This window comes from Pelodiscus sinensis, chromosome 21, assembly GCF_052426305.1.
Source record: "Pelodiscus sinensis isolate ZL-2025 chromosome 21, ASM5242630v1, whole genome shotgun sequence".
In the NCBI taxonomy this organism is placed as follows: domain Eukaryota; kingdom Metazoa; phylum Chordata; order Testudines; family Trionychidae; genus Pelodiscus; species Pelodiscus sinensis.
Window position 1 is genome coordinate 11,683,735 of NC_143072.1, and position 23,924 is coordinate 11,707,658.

At 50.1% G+C, this 23,924-nt stretch overlaps 1 protein-coding gene across 1 annotated transcript; it reads right to left on the reverse strand.

Moving 5' to 3' along the window:
* Positions 1-1,042: 1,042 nt before the first annotated feature.
* Positions 1,043-23,597, reverse strand: LOC102454293 (uncharacterized). Its single transcript, XM_075904998.2, has 4 exons — positions 23,033-23,597; positions 19,919-20,380; positions 4,932-5,071; positions 1,043-3,044 (listed from the first exon to the last, which is right to left on the reverse strand). The coding sequence occupies exons 1-3, from the start codon at positions 23,331-23,333 to the stop codon at positions 4,968-4,970; spliced, it is 867 nt and encodes a 288-aa protein (XP_075761113.2). The 5' UTR covers positions 23,334-23,597; the 3' UTR covers positions 1,043-3,044; positions 4,932-4,967.
* Between the last annotated feature and the right edge of the window lie 327 nt (positions 23,598-23,924).

Sequence of the window (23,924 nt, forward strand, 5' to 3'; positions counted from 1 at the left end):
GAATATCTTACTGCCCCTGTATAAAACTATGGTACGCCCACATCTTGAATACTGTGTACAGATGTGGTCCCCTCACCTCAAAAAAGATATTTTGGCCTTGGAAAGGGTTCAGAAAAGGGCAATTAAAATGATTAGAGGTTTGGAACGGGTCCCATATGAAAAGAGGTTAAAGCGACTGGGACTTTTCAGTTTAGAAAAGAGGAGACTGAGGGGGGATATGATAGAGGTCTATAAAATCATGAGTGGTGTGGAGAGGGTGGATAAAGAAAAGTTATTTATTAGTTCTCATAATAGAAGAACTAGAGGACACCAAACGAAATTAATGGGTAGCAGGTTTAAAACTAATAAAAGAAAGTTCTTCTTCACACAGCATGTAGTCAACCTGTGGAACTCCTTGCCAGAGGAGGCTGTGAAGGCTAGAACTATAACAGAGTTTAAAGAGAAGCTAGATAATTTCATGGAGGTTAGGTCCATAAAAGGCTATTAGCCAGGGGCTAGAAATGGTGTCCCTGGCCTCTGTTTGTCAGAGGCTAGAGAAGAATGGCAGGAGACAAATCGCTTGATCATTCTCTTTGGTCCACCCTTTCTGGAGCACCTGGTATTGGCCACTGTCGGCAGACAGGCTACTGGGCTAGATGGACCTTTGGTCTGATACAGTACGGCCGTTCTTATGTACTCCAAAGCACTGCTGGCCTGATCAACCGACCAGCGACCTCCCCCGACTCTCAGGAGTAACCAAGGCCTTTGCAACCGAACCAATATCTTTGAAATGTTCCGTGTGCTGTGTAAGTTGGTATGTATGATTTGATTTTCTTTGTTGTATAAGCTTAGTGTTGTAGTTGTTTTTGGTAGTACATATTATTGTTATTAATTAGTGTAGCTGGATATTTTTAGAATAGAGACTATTCCCCTTGCCATTCCCATCCTTATATTTCTGACACGCTTAACTAGAAATCGTAGAATAAATATAATAAATACTGTAAATTCATTGTTAACACGGTCTATTAGAAATCTTGGAATAAATACTATAAATTCATCACTGTCATAAATAAATATCCTTTATTTGCTAAAACTGTCCACCTGGTTCTGTCCTTCCCCCCTGGGGTATGCATCATCGGACCTGTGATTCTCGCAACAGGGCCACATTACAGTTAAGCTACTGACGCTGTGTTTTAATGCTTAGCATTTACATTGCTTTATTGCATGTAGTTCTCAAATCATCTTAACTGCGTGGGGAGGATTTATGAGCTGAAATTGATAGTTGGCGTAAGTGCACAGATTTGATATGACAGGCAATGTAGTGTACTGAATACAACATGGGTCTCCAACCAATTATTCACCTTACTGTAGGACTAATGGGTGAAAGACTCTGGCCTGTACTATGCATGAGACCTGTTTGATTATCAGAATGTTCCTTTCTAGCCTTAAATCTGTAGCAGGATTCTGTCCCCAGCCTTACCTGAAACTTCTTATGTAACCTTTTCAAAGACATCTACATGCTCTGTTCCCCAGTTACCTCAACTGGAACCCAGTATGTGTTGTCCCTAGGAAGCACTTTGATGAAAAAGGCGAGAAGAGTTGTCCTAAAGTGCAGCCCTGCCCCCCTCCCCCCCCCCCCCGAATCCAGGGCAAAATCCCTATCCATCTCCAAAGGTCCAGAAATTCCCCATTGGTGTTTCCTTTTGAGGAGTAACTTGGGCTATTTCTGCAACTGACAATGAAACGTCTCTTGCCAAGTTTTTTTCTCCTGGGCTTCACTGACACTCCTGTCTAATTTTCAAATAATGGCAAGTTCATAAACGTTTTACTATTCCTAACACTGAAAACTGTTTCTTGCTTCAACCCCTGTCAACACCTATTAATGTTTCACATTCATGGTCCCTCTCTTGGCCTAGCATGATCACACAAAGCAACAACAGACACTCTCCGCACATTACTGAAGAGAGACAGACACTTCAAATAATTTACATTTCAAAAAACCCTTCCTCAGTTTACTCAAAAACTTTAGAAAATATCCTCTGGTCATTGACATTCCCTCCCAGAAATGTGAGAGCAACAGAGTTTGTCTTTTTAACTTTTAACTCATGTCTTACAAGGGGATCAAAGTCAGCTTTTTAGTGCACTGTCACCTAAACCATGAAAAGAGCAAATCTTCATAGCTACATAACACACAGGCTGCAAATCTCAAAGCTCCAAACTCAGGGAATGCCACTATGCCTACACTGCCCATCTTACAGCACTGTGATGGGGGCAATGTAGTCACACTTTACCACCAGGGAAGAACTCTCCCAGTGATTAAAAAACAACCCCAAATCCTAAAACTTTTGTCACTCGGGCGTGGGGGGGTATCTTCACACACCTAAACAATTAAAATGTTAGTGCTGAAAGTGACAGTGTAGACACAGCTTTTGTCCAAAGATGAAGTAAAAGAATGATAAGCTTAGTTCTCATCTATAGAAGGAGACTTATGTTCTTTCTAAATTGTAACTCACCAACTGGGTTTAACTCACACACACAGAATAGCATCTGTTCCCATGGCAGTCAATAACCAAAACCAAACTAAAACCCAACACATCACACTGCTAGGAATGGGATCAGAACTGGGTCCCAATAGGTGATTAGTATTGTAGTTTAATTGCAATCTATTTTCTCCCAATATAGCCAAGGCATGAATTTTCCAGGAGATTTAACTCTGAAAATTTGAAGAATAACAAGTCTTTTTTAGAGCTAGAGAGACCCAATGAAATTGTTAGACACAGCAAGTTTCACATCATTTTTTTAAATGCTCTGTAAATTAAACTGTTCAATTTCCTTCACACTTGGCAGAAATAATTTTCTTTGCCTTCAGAACAGCTCTGGTAACTTTCATACCAAATCAACTTTCTAAACCAAAGTTTCTGGTGGATTAACATAGAATTTTATAACAGAAATTGGTGGCAACAAACTTAATTATGGAACTTTGTGTTAACACAAACACTAAAGAGTAACTGGTGCTGATTTTTTTTTATTTCGGATGACCTGTGAGCTCCAGGGGGACAGAAGATCTGGAAAAAAAATGAAAACATTCATTTACAACATCAGGTTAGGAAAAAATAGCAGTGTGTTCTAGGTAACATGCATCTAATGCCACAACACGTGGTCATGTCCTAAGTAACACCTACACAGGTAAAACTATTAACAAAAAACAAATCACAAATGTTACAGGCATGTTAGCTGCCGTAGTGGCTAATGTGAATACTGTGGTTTTGCTTATAGAGAATATACACTTTGGTATTTGGTTACAATTCATTTCCTCTCCTCTATATGGAAAACGCAGTAGCTTGAGTATAAAGGTTGTTTCTCTCTTGGCGTTTGGAAGCAAGAATGAATGTTTGCCTCCTCCTGCTCCCCAAAACTTGGTACAGAATCCTTGAGAATTTCAGCCTAGCTCCAGGAATAGCTGTCTGCCGTAGATGGGCAGAGGAAGTACAAAAGATGACTGCTAATGTAAGCTGTATCTGTGCTGGGTGCAGTGCAGGAGGGGTGATGATGCAGATTTAAGACACTCCCACTCTCAGAATCTAGTGAGAATTTCTCCTGTATTAAGAAACCCTTGGCACAGCTGAAGGAGGGACCAAACAGCACTTCAGTGCCCCCAGCTTATCAGCAGGAGCAAGAGCAGCTTAGGTGCTGCTCTATTTTAGAGCAACTGGCTGCAGTGCAATCTGCAATTCTTTGGTTTACACAGCAACCATCACTGCAAGGCCCTGACCTTGTCGGCTTTTAGGCACGTGACTATAACAATATAGGGTCTCCATATCCCTTGAGCCAGCTGCTAATCAATGTGGCATGGACATGCTGCACCCTAGGCACTGCCCCGAGAGAGGGTAGATTGTGAAGTATTTGGTATATGTGTTGGCTATGTTATGCTGGGGGAATTTCTCTGTGCTGCCTGAGTAGTGCAAAGGGGCTTGACATGAACAGCAGCAGTAAAATCAGGCCAATAGGAGTTGGAAGAGGAAGAGACAACCTCCTTCTCACAGCAACAAAGATCTATATAGACTGCCCCCCAAGCCATGGATAAAGGCACTGGCCAGAGAACATATCAATGATCATTACCACAAATGGGCCCTGAATTGGGGCAGTGTCCCTGTGACCTGTGTTCCCTATTAGCTGAGTGCTTGGGCTGCTGCCCAGGGGAGATTCAGGTGCTGCCCAGCTGATTAGCAGAGCTTTTTTCAGCAACCCACAGCTGGCAGCATGTGTTTCTACTGGTGGTGCACATCTGCTTATGCCCTGGTGCACATAAAATTCATTTGACTCAAGGATGGAAAAATTAGAGGGAACACTGCCTGTGATGTTAGCATATTGCAGTGTAAGAGTTCCTGCATGAGACTGATTCCCACAGTAATGCAAACAGTGTAATTAGTCAAAGTCTAATGAACTGCTAAGTATATTTTTTGCTTAGAACACAGCATGAGTTACTTAACCAGCTTCCAGCAGTCTATGCTAGACCAGTGGTCCCCAGTGCAGTGCCCGTGGGCACCATGGCGCCCACCGGGGCATTTATGTGCGTGCGCCTAGTCGGGGTCACGACGCAGGATGGCCGGGGGAGGGCAGGCCGCACACACTGCGGGGCCGAACTCGCGCCGTGACGGGGTGTGGGGAAGTGCCGGCAGTGGGAGAACCTGCCAGGGAGCACAGCGGGGAAGTAGGGCGGCTGGTCCGGAGCGGCGAAATGGAGGGGGTCTGGCACCAGCGCAAGCGCACTTGGCACGGGGCCGGGCGGGCGGGCGACGCAGTGGGATGATGTCACCCACCGGTGCGGCGCCCACCACACAAAAAGGTTGGGGTCCAGTGCGCTAGACAAATGGATTTGCTAATAGGACATTGCTATGGACAGATTCTTTTGCTAAATGTAACTGTGCAGAGTAGCGTCATGTAACACCCACCTGTGGGCAGGGAGCCAGCCCGAAAGGAACCCAGTCTCAGATGGAAGTGTTCATGTACTGGCTTCCAATTATACCAGCGCATGCCACACAGAGTGCCCCCAGCAATTTGAAGAGCGTGGCTCGTGAAATCCAAACAGCATCTTTTGGTAAAGAAAACATTATCAATAATTGTAAAAAGGTATATATTCAGGAGCCTAAATCCCAGTCTTAGGAGCCATGGCAATTCCCCAAGCCCCCACTGAGCTGCTACGTAACCCCATAGGTATCTAAAAATCACTCACTGCTCTGCTGTACAAGGTCCCTAGGCACCTAAATTCCTGCATCTGGTCATGAACACTGCTGCCTCCCTCTGAGTGTCCAGCTGCCTATCTCCCTTCTGATTCCCCACAACCACCCTGACTGGGCAGAGGACAGGTGTTGAAGCACTTTACTCATCTGTGGGGACCAATCTGGCAGGTGTGTTCAGAAACCACTTATTGGATTACGTCCCTCTCAAAAGCTGGCCAGTGGAAGAGGCTTCAACAAGAGAGATTCAGAGTGATCCACATCAGAACATCCTAAATCCCATAGTTAGCACACCCTCCTCAGAGGTGGGAAACCCCTGTTCAAATCCTTTTTCTGCACCATGCACAGGGGGAACCAAACCTGGTCTCCCACCTCCCACATGAGTACTCTTACCACAGGGCTTAAAGTGATAAGGGCTGTCACCACCTGTTTCTTCCTTCTCCAGCCATTTTGTGGGGAGTCAGGCAGGTATCTAATTAACTCTCACATGAAACATCTGGGCTGTGTCTTCACTGGCGCGATATTGCGCAAAAACGGCCACTCTTGCGCAAAAACTTGCTGCCTGTCTACACTGGCTGCGTGTTTTTGCGCAAGTAAACTGACACTCTAATGTATGAAATGAGGGCTTCTTGTGCCAGAACTCTAACACTCCCACTGAGGAATAAGCTCTTTTGCGCAACTGTTCTTGAGCAAGAGGCCAGTGTAGACACGCAACATGAATTTCTTGTGCAAGAAAGCCCGATGGTTAAAATGGCCATCAGAGCTTTCTTGTGCAAGAGAACGTCTACACTGGCACGGATGCTCTTGCGCAAGAAGCTGCCAGTGTAGACGTAGCCTTGGTGTCCTTGAGCCTCTTATCTCCAAGAGAGGGGTTCCCAGTTACGGATCACAAGCAGAAATAGGTAGTTCCTTACAGTCTGGACTCTAAGTGCTCCCTGAGACGGCTTAAGCAGACAGCATACCCCTCTCCTCGGTATCTCCCATTGTGCAGGGACCTGCATACACACTAGCCAGTGTGCCAGCTTCTGGAGATCTGTCACAGGTGTCCAACAATCCCCTCATTGTAGAGGAAGCCCAGGGTGTCACATTCAGACTCTATGGATCTCCATGTTTTCCAATTATTTTCTAGGTGCTTAATTCCCGTTGTGGAGCCATGCCCTAGAGCTTTATAGTTTAAAATCGATTCCACAAGTGAAGAATAAAGCACCAATGTAGAGCCAAGACTCCGCAGATGAAGCTCCACCAAAAATCCAGACAGCCAAATTAAGTCCCAGTTTGTTTCTAAGTTTGTTTTGGAGGCAGCCCCACAAAGAGTAGCTTAGTGCAGGGGACACAAAGGTGCAGATGCAGGTAGCAAATTCTCTTCATTCAAAAGAAATGGTCACCCCTATCTTGCCAGGTGTTGTTATAAGAATCACACTTAGCACAGCTGCTCCCTGGGACTCCATTAGCAGTCAAACTCAAACATGGCCTCCAAGCTGTAGCCCACTTCACAAATGAAGGACACACTCCCTCAATCAGCAGGCCTGACATAAGCCTCTCCATGTCCTCCCCCTAACCCTCCACAGAAAGAGCCTTGGTGGACCACTGAACTCCTCTGGCCATATGGAGCTCTACACAACTTGGTCTACACAACCTATGAGTTTAGGTTGAATTTAGGTTTAGGTTGAAAATCATATTAGGTCGATTTTCTAAACAATGAGTCCACACCACCAAAGTTGCCCATTCTGCCAACTTTAAGGGCTGTTAAAGTCAATTTCAGTACTCCTGCTTGGCGAGAGGAGTAACGGGGAAGTTGACTTTGCACTACCCTTACTTTAGAGTAGTGCAGATGCAGCGCTGTGAAAGTTGACATTCTTGGCTTCCAGGAGGTGTGCCACAGTGCTCCAATGTGATTGCTCTGGCCAGCACTTCAACTCTGCTACTCTCCAGATGCACAGGAAAAGCCACAGGAAAATTTTAATTTCATTTCCTGTGTGGCCAATGTGGTGAATAGACCTCAGATCAGGCAGCACACCTGGCCATGAATGCCCAGGGTTGCAAACAAGCTCCAGCCTGGAGCATGTAAGAGATCCTGGATCTGATTGCTGTGTCAGGAAAGGAATCACTTCAGGCAGAACTCCAAAGCAGCAGAAGATATCTATGCCAAGATAGCTCAGGGCATGATGGAGAAAGGATACACCAGGGACACCCAGCAATGCTGTGTGAAAGTAAAGGCAGGCGTACCAGAAGACAAAGGAGGCAAATGGAAAGCCTGGGTCATCGCTGCAAACATGCCGCTTCTATGAGCATCTGCATCTGGCGGGGGGGGGGCAAACCAGTGTCCCAAAGCTGTGCAAGCGATGAGCCTCGGGCAGCAGCACAGAGGACAGTGTGGATGAGGAAGAAAAGAAGGAGAAGAATGGTCAGCAGGCGAGCAGAAAATACAATCTCACTGACTGCCAGGACCTTTTTTTAAGTTTAGAGATAACCCCTCCTCCTAGGACATCTTGCTGCTGGGCACGGATCTCAGGGAGGACATTTCTAATGAGTTCACATTTTTCATCATGCTACAAGTGGTTTAAGACAACTGGGTGTGATCTGTAGCAGCCACTTTGCCTGCACAATGGGGGATCCCTAGAACAGCTTGTTAATGTGTCCGGAGAGGGGGCGGGAATCCTCCCTGCACATCGCCATGAAGCTCTCACAGAGGTTCTCTTTCATCCTTCTCACAAGGTTTCCAGGGAAGCTGCCTTATTCTGTCCTCCACAGTAGGACACCTGTCCATGCTAAGCCAGCAGAGAGTGGTCTGGGGTCACTGCAGCACAAAGCATTGCAGCATAGGGTCCAGGTTTCTGGACACATTCAGTCAGCCTCCGCTCCCTATCCCCTGTGGGATTCAGAGAAGACTGGTATCTCGCATGAACACCTGGATGAAGCAGGGGAAGCTCCGTTTGCTCATCCCCAACATAGCATGGCTTGCTTATCGCATTAGCCTCTGCCACCACACCTGGCCCTCCTCTCTCCGGCAGGTCCTAGTAGGAAGGGAAAGTTGCAGTCTCCAAGCAAACAAGGGGTGCTGAAAACACAGTGACTCTGTGAGCCCCTTCCACCACAATTGCACATCCTCCTCCCCAGCACAGCCCTTGTGACCGTGACCCACCTTTGTAAAGGAGTTGGTATTTGCAGGCACAGTGTTGCACATGCTTTCAAAGCAGAAGCAAAAGAACAAGAATCTTGTGACGGACCCGGCGAGGTCCGCACTGGCTGCGGGGGAGAGACCCCCCCCGGCCCCCAGGAAAGCAGCTGCCGCAAGTGCTGGCAGCCAGCCGAGCGGCACGCCGCCAGCACGGACCCGCCGGAGAGGGCGGGCGGGCGTGCGCCGCAGGGTGAGGTCAGGGGCGCGAGCCGCGGGGACGCGCTCGGCCAGGGCGCCGCGATTCGCCTCGCAGAGCGGGGCCGCGCGGTGGGGGGAGGGGCGCGGGCGGAACGCCGGGGAGGTGGGGCTTACCCCCCAGGCGGCGGCGGCGGGTCGCCCAGAAGGAGGAAGGTCAGGGAGCAGCCACCCTGGCTTCCAGGGGCGTCAGACCCCCGGCACCCCGGGCGACGAGGAAGGACGGCGCAAGCAGCTGGTGACTCGCCTTGGGGCGGACTCGGCGTCTTCGGCGGGGTAAGTGATCTGACACCGGTCCGGCTGCTGGGGCCGTCCAGCAGGGAATGGAAGGAGCCCGAGGCGGGGCCTTTCTGGCGCCCGTGGGCAGGACAGGGGCGAGTAGTGGCCCCGCCAGCCGTGGAGAGCTGTGCTTGAGCACCGACTCCACTTAGGGCCTCGGGCTGGGACCCGGAGGAGAGGGCGGGCCCGGGTCCCCCACTCCCCACACACCCCGCCCGGAAGCAATCCCCCTAAACGACCACCCAGACAGCAGGGGCTGGGGAGAACAGTAGCTGCATCCCAGCCCCACGAGCATACTGCCCAACCCCCCCCTCCTCCCGAGGGTCCGTGGGGGGAAAAGAACCGAGGACCGAGGAGAAGGTCGAGCACCTGGGCTGGACCCCGTTGGGGGTGCCACCCAGAGAGACAAGTGGAAGGCTCCACAGAACCCCCTCAGCCGTCAAAGGCGAGGGGTGATCGCACCCTATCTCGGCGGGGGCCGAACAAACAGAGTAAGTCGGTGGGTCCGTGGAGCCCCCCCCCCCCCTCTGCCTCCTGCTTGGGGCTCACACCCATTAAACCAGCCACAAGTCTCAACCTATCTCTTACTATGCCTCTCATCAAACCGAGTCCAGCTGCTCTCTGAAGATCTCTGTGATGTACCTGCTGCCTCATAGGCACTTAAAAACATAACTTTGGCCTTGTACATAACACATCCCTATTGTGTAGGAACGCTGTTCATTCACGGTAAGAGATTAGCTTCTGTGTTCTACAATGTATCTTCTCTAAAGTCTGCCCTTCACTTTTTTCACTACAGTGCGGGTGCAACAGTGATTCTATTAGCCACTCCCCCAGCTATGTGGCTAGCACAGATCTGAAAACAAAACAAACAACAAAGTAATCGGGATGACATGTTTAATGAGCAAATGCAATCTGCCTGCATCGACGGGGCATAATTAAATGCATGGAGGAGAATGATACTGCACCCCCTGCTGAACTACCTGGCCTCCTCACCAACTTCCATAGTCTTTTCTTCCAGGTGCCCTAGAATGCAAGGGGAGCTGTTATGTAAAGGGCAGGCTTGCACTCAACTCCCAGGGATATTTCCTGGAACAGAAGGCTGTCATTCCCACTGCTGCAACTGAGGAACATGGACATTGTATAATACACTGTTTGCCCTTGTTTCCCTCTCCTCTCCCCTCCTCCTCCCTCTCCCAAGCTCATGCCCTGGACTCCTTTTCTGTCTCTGCTTCCCGTGTTCCCTAAATAAAAATGCATCATTTCTCAACAACAGGATCGTCACTGCTTGGCTGTGTCTACATTGGCATCCCTTTCCGGAAAAGGGATGCTAATGAGACACTTCGGAATTGCAAATCCGCGGGGGATTTAAATATCCTCTATGGCATTTGCATTTACATGGCTGCCGCTTTTTTCCGGCTCGGGGTTTTTGCCGGAGAAAAGCGCCAGTGTAGATGCAATTCTCCGGAAAATAAGCCCTTTTCCGGAAGATCCCTTATTCCTACTTTCAAGTAAACCTGTAAACCTCATTTCACGAGGCATAAGGAAGCGGTCGACAAAGGCTTGCCTTGTCGACTGATCAGTGTCTTGACTCGCGCGCTGTGCCGACGATCCGCTGAGCCGGCACAGCGCAGTGGCCATTTTTATTTGAATGAAGCCGGGGATATTTAAATCCCCGCTTCATTGACTATGTCAGGTAGCCTGTTTTACATGGCTCTGTTGGCAGAGGCATGTAATCTAGACGTACCCTACACGCAGGGGAACCTGTAAAGAGAAACATACATGACTGTCATATCACTGTCTGGTCATTCACAAAACTGGCATTCAATGCCTCTGATTTGCAGTGCCCCTTGAGATGCTCCCCTCAGTGCCCTGGTGTGAGGCCATTCATAATCAGCGGCTGAGTGATCTGCCTTGACCCCTGAACCCGCCCTTACTTTCACAGACATTATGGAGCATATAGCGTGGACTGCCACAACAACAGGAATGTTGGCTAAAGCGACTGGGGCTTCTCAGTTTAGAGAAGAGGAGACGAGGGGATATGGGAGAGGTCTGTACAATCACGAGTGGGGTGGGAAGGGGCATAAAGAGAAGTTCTTCGTTAGTTCCCTAATAGAAGAACTAGAGGACACCAAATGGAATTAACGAGGCGTACAGCTAGTACAGATAGTTCCGACAGGAAGCCTAATCCGAACTAGCTAGTCCGTGCCCCATGTAGCCGCACGGCACGCAGTCCGAACTAGCCGGCATTTAAAAATGGCGCCGGACGGCTTCATGCAAATGAAGCCCGGGAAATTCAAATCCCAGGCTTCATTTGCAACTCCGTATGACTACATTACCCCCCCAATTCGAACTAGGGGGATAGTGTAGACAGACCCTAACAGAGTTTAAAGGGAAGCTAGATAATTTCATGGAGGTTAGGTCCATAAAAGGCTATTAGCCAGGCGGTAGGAATGGTGTCCCTGGCCTCTGTCTGTCAGAGGCTGGAGAGGGATGGTAGGAGACAAATCGCTTGATCATTGTCTTCGGTCCACCCCCTCTGGGGCACCTGGTGCTGACCACTGTCGGCAGACAGGCTACTGGGCTAGATGGACCTTTGGTCTGACCCAGTACGGCCGTTCTTATGTTCTTATGTTGCTTTTATTGAGGTCTAACCTAGTCAATAAATGTGAAACCTTCCAAATGCACATTCGACCGCCATTCTGCACTTACTCAGCCTGTAGCTGAACTGCTCCTTAGTGCAGTTCAGGCTGTCTCTATATGGTTTCATGAGCCATAGGAGCAAGGAGTAGGCTGGTTCTCCTATAATAACTATTGGCATTTCAACACCTCTGTGACAGGCTTGCCGAGGCCTGCACTGAAGCTGGGGACAGCCCGGTTGGCCTCAGCCGAGGAACGGCAGCCGGCAAGGCTGTGGGGGCGTTGCCGACAGGCTTTAGGACCGCACCTCCATTGGGCAGCCGCAGCCTAGCGGAGGGACATGGAAGGTGCGGAGCGACGCCCCGTGACGTCTGGCGGCGGGCCATTTAAACCGGGCACAGGAGAGAGCCAGGGGAAGAGTGCGGAGCCAAACCCTCACCGGGGCAGGCAAAGAGACTCCCCTGCAACCCGACAAAAGGGGTTTCCGGGGAGCCTGGGAGGCAGTGACCCCACCAGGCCTGAGCAGGAAGACAGAGTAGTGATAAGACACAGGAAACTTCCTCGCGAACGGGGGCAGTCGGCGGGGGTTAGGAAGCAGCCCGGGGCAGAGCGCTTTTGGCACCTGTGGGATGGCGAGCTTCAGGTTGAATCCCGTAAACCGGGTAGGGGCGAACAAACCCCACCCTTAGGGCCCTGGTTTGGGACCCGGTGGAGAGGGAGGGCCCGGGTCTCCCTAAACCCCTCCTCCCTCGGTGTTTGCTGAGCGCAGCCACGGCAGCCACCCCTCTGTTGGCCACATAGGCCGTTATTGGTGGCCTTGGACCCGCATAGGACTTTGTCGGAAGAGCTAAGGTCCCCCTGAGACACTTCTGTCTCATAGACTGAACGGGCGGTGGGCTTGCAGGGCCCCATCCTCGGACTAGCGGGCGAGGGCTTGCACCCATAACTATGCAATCCCACCAGTCTGTGCTTGACTCATGGGACCAGAACCAGGGTTCCTCTCTGTAAACAGGGTCGACTGCCACCAGCATTTGCCAAATGCTTCCCTCAGTGGGTTCATACATATCTGTGTCAGTGCCCTCCTCGCATTCTTCCTTGATCCAGCAGCTCCTGGCTAGACTCTGAACATACCACAGCATAATGCACAAGGTGTTTACAATGCTTACCCCAGAAGTTTTAAGCTGACTGGGATCCATGTTTGCCCTGCTACAGTGTCTGCATAGATAACAGGGAAACCAGGGTGCAAAAACATTGTTTGCCATTGCTTTCGAGCAGTGGGGGAGAGAAGAGATGAGTGCACTATGGGAGGCTGACGACATGTAACCGGAACCACTCACTACATTGGGAGCCTAACCCAGAATGCAAAGGAGCGGCAGGAACTTTGGGATAGTTGTCATTGCTGTCAAAGTCAAGGGTAGCCACCCTGCTGGGAACACACTCCATCAAACTCCTGCACACAGTGGGGGCATGAACTACCAACTTCACAAAATCAGGTGCTAAAAATCAACTTTAACATATTCAACCTAAACTCGTAGGCTACGTCTAGACTGGCATGATTTTCCGCAAATGCTTTTAACGGAAAAATTTTCCATTAAAAGCATTTGCGGAAAAGAGCGTCTAGATTGGCACGGACGCTTTTCCGCAAAAGCACTTTTTGCGGAAAAGCATCCGTGCCAATCTAGATGCACTTTTCCACAAAAAAACCCCGATCGCCATTTTCGCAATCGGGGCTTTTTTGCAGAAAACAAATCTGAGCTGTCTACACTGGCCCTTTTGCGCAAAACTTTTGCACAAAAGGGACTTTTGCCTGAATGGGAGCAGCATAGTATTTCCGCAAAAAGCACTAATTTCTTACAGTAGGAAGTCAGTGCTTTTGCGGAAATTCAAGCAGCCAGTGTAGACAGCTGGCAAGTTTTTCCAGAAAAAGCGTCTGATTTTCCGGAAAAACTGGCCAGTTTAGACACAGCCTAAGGGTAAAGCTCACCTGACTGAGAGATGTAGCTTTCTCAGGGGCTGGTCCAAGGCTGTGGAATTAATTTCTCCAGGAATGAAGGACTCTCTCAGACCTCCCCACCTGCCGATTACAGTACCAGGAGAATGACTTTGCCATTGCTAACTTCAACCAAGGAGCTTGCGACCAAGTGAGTGCTAACAGGGAGTTTAGAGAGGGAGTTCTCTCCAGGTAAAAGAGAAGCAGATACAGGACTCTTGAGGGAAGTGTGTGTTGTGTTTGGGGCTTTCTTGCTGTGTGCTGAGCTTGTGTTTGTGAGTGAGGGTTGGTGTGTGTTCTTTTTTTGTTTTTTTCCCCGTTTGTGAGTGAAGCTTTTTTCCCCCCCACTTTCCCTTTGCCCTCTCCCTCCCCCTCCCCTTGATGGAGTTTGTGCTGTGATTGGCAGGTAGAAACTGTTGGCTTCTAATTAAAGTTTGAATTCTAGAAGCCTCTGCTAATTGGCTGAGCCTTAGTAGGGGGAGGGACTTTCAGGCACTCCAGGGCTTTATAAGGCAGTGGGCAAGCAACCAAAGAGCTTGCGAACAAGTGAGTGCTAACAGGGAGTTTAGAGATGGAGTTGGGAAGGGCGGGAGGTTCTCTTGCCTTTCTTTTTAAATCCCTTCTCCAGGACAGCAGCGATGGATGGTGATGGGTCTGCTGCAGTTACCTGCACGGCGTGTGCCATGTTTCTCTTCCTCCCAGAAGAAAGAACAGATTTCATCTGCACGAAGTGCAAGCTGGTCGACATTTTGGAAGAAAAAATTAGAGGACTGGAGGCACAAGTGTTGACCCTACGCTCGATCAGAGAGGATGAAGACTTCCTCGATAGAAGGCAGCATTTAATCCTTCAAGCACGGCAGGCAGAGGAGCCAGAGAGGGCAGTACGTGACTAAGAAGAGAACTGGCAGCATGTAACTTCTAGAAGGGGAAAAAGGCCAGCACGGGAATCCCGCAATGCTATAGAGGTAAGTAATCGCTTTCAAGCTCTCTCCACAGGCTCTGCAGTGCTGAAAGCTTTGGAAGGGACTTCACAAGGAATAAACCAGAAGGGAACACCATCTACTGGAAGGCATGGGATGCGTAGTCCTAGGGATGGGGGTTCCACGACCACCACCCCCAAAAGGAAACGACGGATGGTGGTGGTCGGGGACTCCCTCCTAAGAGGGACTGAGCCATCCCTCTGCTGTCCGGACCTGGAATCTCGAGAGGTGTGCTGCTTACAGGGAGCTCGCATTCAGGATGTGACTGAGAGGCTTACCAAGATGATCAAACCTTCAGATCGCTACCCCTTCCTGCTTCTCCACGTGGGAACTAATGATACGGCCAAGAATGACCTTGAGCGGGTTACTGCGGATTATGTAGCGTTGGGAAGAAGGATCCAAGAATTCGGCGTGCAAGTGGTGTTCTCGTCCATCTTCCCTGTTGAAGGGAAAGGACTGGGCAGGGATCGTCGAATTGAGGACGTAAATGCGTGGTTGCGCAGCTGGTGTCGCAGAGAGGGCTTTGGTTTCTTTGACCATGGGACTCTGTTCTGGGCACAAGGATTGTTAGGAAGACATGGGATCCACCTAATGAAGAGAGGAAGGAGCATCTTCGCAGGCAGGCTTGCAAACCTAGTGAGGAGGGCTTTAAACTAGGTTCGTCGGGGGACGGTGACCAAAACCCTGAGGGGAGTGAGAAAGTCGGATACCGGGAAGAAATGCAGAGAGGAAGGAGCAAGAAAGGAGGACCCCTGTTTCGAATGGAGAAGATAGGGCAATCAACTGGTAACCTGAAGTGTTTGTACACTAATGTGAGAAGCCTGGGCAACAAACAGGAAGAACTGGAGGCCCTGGCCCAGTCCAAGAAATATGATTTAATTGGGATAACAGAGACTTGGTGGGATGACTCGCATGACTGGCGCGCTGTCATGGAAGGGTATAGACTGTTCAGAAAGAACAGGCAGGGGAGAAAAGGAGGAGGAGTTGCACTATATGTAAGAGAGCACTACGAATGCTCTGAACGCCAGTATAAAGAGGGAGAAAAACCTGTTGAGGGTCTATGGGTTAAGTTTAAAGGAGCAAACAACAGCATTGATGTTGTGGTTGGTGTCTGCTACAGGCACCAAATCAGGTGGATGAGGTAGATGAGGCTTTCTTCGGACAACTGAGCAAAGCTTCCAGATCACAGGCCCTGGTTCTCGTGGGGGACATTAATCACCCTGACATCTGTTAGGAAACCAATACAGCAGTACACAGGCAATCCAGGAAGCTTTTGGAGAATGTTGGGGATAACTTCTTGACACAAGTGCTGAAGGATCCGACCAGGGGCCGTGCACAGCTTGACCTTCTGCTCACAAACAGGGAGGAACTAATAGGGGAAGTGGAGGTGGGTGACAACCTGGGAAACTGTGATCATGAGATGGTAGATTTCAGGATCCTGACCAAAGGAAGAAAAGAGAGTAGTAAAATACACACCTTGGACTTCAAAAAAGCAGATTTTGACTCCCTCGGAGATCTGATGGGCAGAATCCCCTGGGATGCTAACATGAAGGGGAAAGGAGTCCAGGACAGCTGGCAGTATTTTAAAGAAGCCTTATTGAAGGCACAGAAAGAAACCATCCCGACGCGTAGCAAGAGAGGCAAACATGGTAGGAGACCGGATTGGCTTACAGGGGAAATCCTTGGTGAACTTAAGCACAAAAAGGAAGCTTACAAAAAGTGGAAACATGGACAAATGACCAGGGAGGAGTTTAAAGGTATAGCTCGAGAATGCAGGGGGGTTATCAGGAAGGCGAAAGTGCAAATGGACTTGCGACTGGCTAAGGATGTGAAGGATAACAAGAAAAGTTTCTACAGGCAAGTTAACAAGAAGAAGGTGATCAGAGAAGGTGTACAGCCCCTAATGGATGAAGGAGGTAACCTAGTGATAGATGATGTGGGGAAAGCTGAAGTACTCAATGCTTTCTTTGCCTCTGTGTTCACGGACAAGGTCGGCTCCTGGACTTCTGCGCTAAGTGACGCAAGATGGGATGAAGATGGACAGCCCGGGGTGGGGAAAGAACAGGTTAGGAACTATTTAGAAAAGCTAAACGTACGCAAATCCATGGGTCCGGACTTAATGCATCCGAGGGTACTGAGGGAGTCGGCAAATGTCATTGAGGAGCCTTTGGCTATTATCTTTGAAAAGTCGTGGAGATCGGGAGAGATCCCGGATGATTGCAAAAAGGCAAATGTAGTGCCCATCTTCAAAAAAGGGAAGAAGGACAATCCAGGGAACTATAGGCCGAGGTTCCTGGAAAAATCATGGAAGGGATCCTTAAAGAATCCATTTTGAGGCACTTGGAAGAGAGGAAAGTGATCAGGAATAGTCAGCAGGAATTTACAAAGGGAAAGTCGTGCCTGACCAATCGCATTAGCTTCTATGATGAGGTAACTGGCTCTGTGGACATGGGAAAGTCAGTGGATGTGATATACCTTGACTTTATCAAGGCTCTTGATACGGTCTCCCACAATATTCTTGCCAGCAAGTTAAGGGAATGTGGATTGGATAAATGGACGGTAAGATGGATAGAAAGATGGCTAGAAGGCCGGGCCCAGCAGGTAGTGATCAACAGCTCGATGTCAGGATGGCGGTCGGTTTCTAGCGGAGTGCCCCAAGGTTCGGTTCTAGGACCGGTTTTGTTCAATATCTTTATTAATGACCTGGATGAGGGGATGGATTGCATCCTCAGCAAGTTTGCGGATGACACTAAGCTTGGGGGAGAGGTAAGGGCAGAGATAGGGTCCAGAGTGACTTAGACAAATTGGAGGATTGGGCCACAAGAAATCTGATGAGGTTCAACAAGGACAAGTGTAGAGTCCTGCACTTGGGACGGAAGAATCCCAAGCATAGTTACAAGCTGGGGACCAACCAGTTAAGTAGTAGTTCTGCAGAAAAGGACCTGGGGGTTACAGTGGATGAGAAGCTGGAGATGAGTCAGCAGTGTGCCCTTGTAGCCAAGAAGGCTAATGGAGTATTAGGTTGCATTAAGAGGAGCAATGGCAGCAGATCCAGAGATGTCATTATTCCCCTTTATTCGGCTCTGATGAGGCCACATCTGGAGTATTGTGTCCAGTTCTGGGCCCCCCACTACAAAAAGGATGTGGACGCATTGGAGAGGGTCCAGCGGAGGGCAACCAAAATGATTAGGGGGCTGGAGCATATGACTTATGAGGAGAGGCTGAGGGACTTGGGTCTGTTTAGTCTGCAGAAGCGAAGAGTGAGGGGGGATTTGATAGCAGCCTTCAACTTCCTGAAGAGAGGTTCCAAAGAGGATAGAGAGAGGCTTGTCTCAGTAGTGACAGATGGCAGAACAAGGAGCAATGGTCTCAAGTTGTGGTGGGAGACGTCCAGGTTGGATATTAGGAAAAACTATTTCACTAGGAGGGTGGTAAAGCACTGGAATGGGTTCCCTAGGGAAGTAGTGGAGTCTCCATCCCTAGAGGTGTTTAAGTCGCAGCTTGACAAAGCCCTGGCCGGGTTGATTTAGTTGGAATTGGTCCTGCCTAGAACAGGGGGCTGGACTTGATGACCTTTGAGGTCTCTTCCAGTTCTATGGCTCTATGATTCTATAACCTCTAGCAACATGAATATATATTTAGTAATACAAAATAGCCTAGCCCTTTTCTGTGTCTGGGGATGAGAATACAGATATGTGATGGGGGAGGGCTAGGTTGGATATTAGGAAAAACTATTTTGCCAGGAGGGTGGTGAAGTACTGGAATGGATTACCTCAGGAAGTGGTAGAATCTCCATCTCTAGAGGTTCTTAAGTCTCAGCTTGACAAAGATTATTTGGGCAGGGGGTTGGACTTGATGGACTCCTGAGGTCTCTTCCAGCCCTAGGATTCTATAATTCTATGATTCTTTGCCCAAACACCTCATGGGAATGATGTTCTGTCCCATCTAGAGGCACCGAGGCCACTTAGAGACACCTTAGCTAAAGGCCACACAGGTTTTTGCCCACCAAAATGAGACATGTAAGGTAAGTGAACAGGAGATTTCTCTCATCAACCCAGCATGGTACAGACACCACAATAAGTCAGCCTAAGATACAATGACTCCAGCTACATCCCTGAACTAATGCAATTTAGGTCAACTTAACCACCTAATGTAAACCAGGTCCTAGGAAAGAGGGGGCTATGATAGACATCTATAAAATCATGACTGGTGTAGAGAGAATAATATGGAAGTATTATTTACCGCTTCACATAAAACAAAAACTCCAGATCATCTGATGAAATTAATAGGCATCAAATTTAAAACAAACAAAAATAAGGATTTCTTCACACTATGCACAGTCAACCTGTGGAACTCTTTGCCAGGTGATGTTGAAGGCCAAAAGCACAAACAGGACTCAGAAAAGAATTAGATGCATTCATGGAGGACAGGACCATCAGTGACTATTAGCCAACATGGCCAGGGATGCAACCCCATACTCTGGGCATTCCTAAACCTCCAACTGCCAGAAGCTAAGTGTGAACAACAGGCAATGGATCACTTGAATTTACCCCATTCTATTCATTGCCTCAGAAGCACCTGGCAATGGCTACTATAAGAAGATAGGACTTTTGGCCAGAAGGCCCATTGGTTTGACCCAGTGTGGTAATTCTTATGTCCCCCATCCCTCACACAAACCCCAAACAACCCTTCCAAATGCTCCAACCCAGCAGGAGCAAGTGTGTTGCCAACAGCCCCTCACCCAACTGCAAATCCAACAATAAGAAATCAGTGAGATGGGGGTTGAGAGACAGGGGCCTATATGGTGCTGTACTAGGGGCTTATAGCACTTGCAAGGCTGGGGGGAAGCTCCAAAGGCAGCTTCAGACACATTAGGCAATACGGTAACTGACCTATGAACACCATGACAGGCCCCATCCCTGTTGCATTATAAGCTCCAAAGCAACAGCAAGACGCTTTCTGAAGCAGAAGGTTCTTTTCTAGACCCACTGTTCTGATCTAATAATGGCAGAATCTGGACTGTTCCCCAAAGGAAAGAGCAGGAGTCCCATCCCTTGAATCATTTCTCTCTGAGGTGGCACACGGCCCCCACAGTGGCCCAGTGCCTAGGTGGCATGGCAGGGTCATTATTATTGACATGGCAGCTGAACGTGTGCTGGGCGCTTTAGAGAACCTGTCCCAAGGAGCCCCAAATGGCATGCTGGAAACCCCAACCCCACACATTATCAGCTGCAGAAGAGCTTTAAGAGACCATATATATTATTCAAGAGAAAGCGCCCCCATCTTCAGTCTACAGAAATATACCAATAACAATCAAACGAAAACTGCCCAAGGCCCCAAATGCTCAGCTTCCTCATCCTACCATGCAATGTCTCATCACTTGCATTTTATGCGTTCCATCCTCCCTCCACTGCCCCTGGCTTCCCCCCTCAGTCCTCCATACCATTTTGCTTCACATCTGCGGATGTGCGCTGCTGCAGGGCCTCAGAAGCTCGGCAAGCGGCTTTCATGATGGCCAATTTCCCCCGTGGTTGGCCTGGAATGAAGATTTCCACCTCTACCTCCACCTCCTCCAGCTCCTGGCCCTGCTTGCCACCCTGTTTGTCCCGTTTACATGGATGTCTAGGGAAGGCACCCTGCAGCAGGCTCTCCATCAGCTTCCGGGCTTCTGCTGCCTCTTCCTTCTTGGGCTGCACTATGACTCCTACCAGGGCAGCTGGGCCTCTGTGGCTAAACTTCTTCACTCCCTTCAAGATCTTCTGGATGTCGGCCTGCTTCCCCCTCAGGGAGGAAGCTCGGCACAGGAAAAAGATGAGCTGGGATGGAATGTTGCTAGCACCAGCTTTGGCCCCTGACTGTGTCTGGGTCATAGCCATCGCTGGGTTGATCCCCGGTTTGTAGGCATCTGGGAACAATTCCTGGATAAAAGCCGCCATCAGAGCCCGGGTGTCCTTTGCTTCCTGAGACTCTCCAACCAGCAGCACCTCTGGCTTCCCCCCAACCTTCTCTATCAGAACTTGGAAATCCTTTAGGATCTGCTCCCCATAGCCAGTGGCAGCAGCAGGGCTGTTCTCTGACACCTGTCCCTCATTGTCCATGTCCTGTTAGCATGAACTCTCCCGCCCTCTGCTTGCCTAATGCTGAAAGAATCACAAATTACACTTTCCTGCTATGTCACAATACACCACCTTGCCTCGCCTCACGTTACCCTGGGGCACAACCCCACTGCATGGCATGGCCCTGGGGTACAGCCCTTTATATTAAAAAGGATTATACATATATTCAGGGGATGATTTAGCACTCAGATGTTATACAAAAACAACTGGCAAGTATCGTTACATGTAAAGTGGCACAAAACACATCCGGTTAAAAAGCCACTGCCAACTACATAGAAGAAAGCCCAGCTTTATAGCTATGCTGTCAACAAAGAAGTTTAATTCTTCTGCTGATAACATGACTTTTCCTACCAGGTTAGACACCCCTTTAGATGTGTGCAAATTAACTAAAGCCAAATCTGGGATTGTCTGATTTATCCCCGTCACAATCTCATTCTGTAAGAATGAGTTGGTCAAAACAGAGGTAAACCCTACTATACAGGTCTTGTGGGAAAATTTAAATCTCAATACAATTAGAAAGCTGCAAAGAGACATTTCAATTTCATTGTGAATTCTGGGAACAGAACTACACAGTAATTTTTAAAAAATGATATATGTGGAGTCTGGAAAAATCAAGGCTTGCCTCTAGCAATGAAGCTTGTGGAAATATTCCTCCAACCTTGTTCCAACCATCTGAGGCCAGATGAGTGACCTTTAATGTCACTTTCTCAGGCTCTCCATCACCATCTTGAAATCAAACCAACCACTGCCTGAAAGACCATGAACAAAAGTGACGAGAAAAGGGACAGTATTCAGTTAGGAGTTGGTGTTTCTGGCAGTTCCAGAGGCTAGAGGGTTTAACATCCTCATTAATGACTTGGAGAAAAGAGTAAATGCTCCATCAGTTGCATCCTCAGAGAATACTCAATGGGGAGCTGGTGAGATCAGGACACTTCCTACACAAAGGCGATAGCCTGAGTAAACAGGCTCTTGCTCAGCCCAATCCTTCTGGATCCAAGGAACAGAAACCTCACACCCACTTTACAGCAACCGGAATACATCTCCAGAGTGGTCACTACAGATTGAACCTCCCCAATCTGTGGCTCTCTGGTCCAGCAACATCTGTGTTCGGCAGCCGCTCACCCCCGTCCTGCAGCAACAGTGTTCGGCACAGGAAGATGATGAGCTGTCTGGCCAGGAGTACAGGACTGGAGGCCAAGGAGCCAAGTGCGGCCTGGGCGCAGCCCTGCTCTTACCTCTATCCGTTCAGCAGCAGCACCTGCATGCGTGGCACCATGGCCTGGAACTCCCTTAGGCTCAGCAGCACCCACCTGCCCCTGCCACTCTATGGCTGGCCATTGCTGGGCTGGAGTTAGGATGTGTGTGTGGGGGGCGCAAGCTGCCCCCCCCCCGCCACATCACAATTGGCCTGCTCCCAGCAGTGCTGCAGCCCCTTCCCTCTTGGTGCACTGCCAAGGCCCCTCAATGCAGGGAAGGCACATCACAACATGGCTAGAACAGTGTGCCCTTGACATTCCCTTCCCGCTTGACCCAGCCCGTCCGCAGCAGAGCCATCCCAGTGCTGCAGAGAAGGCACATTTGGGCATGAGCACTGACAAGATTATTAGGTGTGTTAAAAGGGAACATTTTCCACCCTGGGGGTTTTCTGTGGCACCTCATCATGAAGCTGTATGGAAGGTGGGCTATCAACACATCAGATGTGTGATGTATTCTGGTCCGAAGGTTGGTGGGGAGTCCAGAAAGTCGGCCAACAACATCACACTTCCCCACTAAGCAAGTATTTAGATCTGGAGCAGTAATTGGAAAGAGCTTTGAAGTGTGTAAGTTTCTAGACCGGCATTCTTGTTATCTGGTATCACCGTTAGACATTGATCTCAGTTATGAGAACCAGCCAGGGGTCCTTTGATGTCCTTTGCAAAACATTTCTTCTTCAGAATCTCCATGGCTTCTGCCTGAGCAATTGAGCCAAATGCCATCCCTGGCAACTTACATACAAGGATGGGGGGAGGGATCGCTCAGTGGTCTGAGCATTAGCCTGTTAAACTGAGCATAGTGAGCTCAAGCCTTGAGGAGGCCATTTAGCAATGGGGCAAATCTGTCAGGGATGGTGCTTGGTCCTGCCATGAGGGCAGGGGACTGGACTCGCTGACTCTAGAGGTCCCTTCCAGCTCTATGAGATGGTATAAGGATGGCTGCTGCTCCTCCTATATTATAGACTAAAAGATTTGCCCAGCTCCTTAACTCAAATAACTTGTTTTTCTTCATGTGAACAATTGCGCTGGGTGGGCCAGAGGTGAGGGGTTCAGCATGCAGGCTGGCTCCAGGGTAAGAGGACAACCCCCGCCGCTGGGGACCAGGTGAGAAGGGGGCACAGCCAGGGAGGCAGGGCATGTCTCCATCGGGAGCCACAAACCGGCCTTTCTCCATCCCTCAGCTCTCACCTGCCTGTCCAGGGCTCACCTGCGGGCCACCCGCTGTCCGCACGAGGCTTGGCTGGACCAGGGTCCGGGCCGCGCGGCGCAGCGAGAGGACGGGGCGGCCGATTGTGACATGGCCGGGGCGCAGCTCGCAGCGCGCGGCCCACGGCCCGGCCCGGCCCAGCGGCGCCATGGAGCGGCAGGGGCAGGCGGGCCCGGCCGGGGAGCTGCAGACCGTGGTGCAGCGCACGCAGGTGCTGCTGCTGGGCGGGGAGCGCTGGGAGCCGGGCGGTGCCCAGGCCGCGCCCCCGGCCGGGCAGCTCATCTTCTTCCTGTGCCGCGCGGCGTCGCTGCGGGGCCGGGGCGAGCGGCTGCGGGCGGTGCTGCGGGGCGTGCGGGAGCAGAGCCGCGCCGCGCCCACCGCCCTGCTGGCCGTGCTGGTGCAGCCCGCGCCCGGCGAGGAGGCGGAGGCGCGGCGCCGCCTGGACGAGCTGCTGCGCGAGGCCTTCCCGCCGCCGGGGCCCGAGGTGCACACGGCCGTGTTCCGGCCCCGCGGCGCCCTGGAGCTGCGGCCGGCCGAGGCGCCGCGGGAGCAGCCAGGTGCGGCGGGTATTGTCCCCCCGGCCTCTCGCCCGGGACAGCGCGTGGCTGCGCGCCCCGCTGAGCCTGGGCCCCGACCTACACTGCTTAGGGAAAACTCCTGCCTGCCAGGGTGGTCAGATACTGGAATAAATTGCCCGGGGGGGGGGTGGAATCTCCCTCTCTGGAGATATTTAAGAACAGGTTAGATAGACATCTGTCAGGGAGCTTAGAGGAGCTTGGTCCTGCCTTGAGGGCGGGGGGCTGGACTCGATGACCTCTCAAGCTCCCTTCCAGTCCTAGGATTCTATGATATGATTCTTACTGGCCTTTGTGC

What these genes read in the sequence shown, in the direction of transcription:
- LOC102454293 (XM_075904998.2), bottom strand. Translation starts at nt 23,333, where the DNA reads ATGAGCTGCCCGGCCGGGGGCGCGGCCTGGGCACCGCCCGGCTCCCAG. An exon ending in GGTGAGCCCTGGACAGGCAG is followed by an intron (nt 20,381 to 23,032) that starts GTGAGAGCTGAG and finishes AATTGTTCCCAG; the next exon opens with ATGCCTACAAACCGGGGATC. An exon ending in CGCAGATGTGAAGCAAAATG is followed by an intron (nt 5,072 to 19,918) that starts GTATGGAGGACT and finishes CTTTACCAAAAG; the next exon opens with ATGCTGTTTGGATTTCACGA.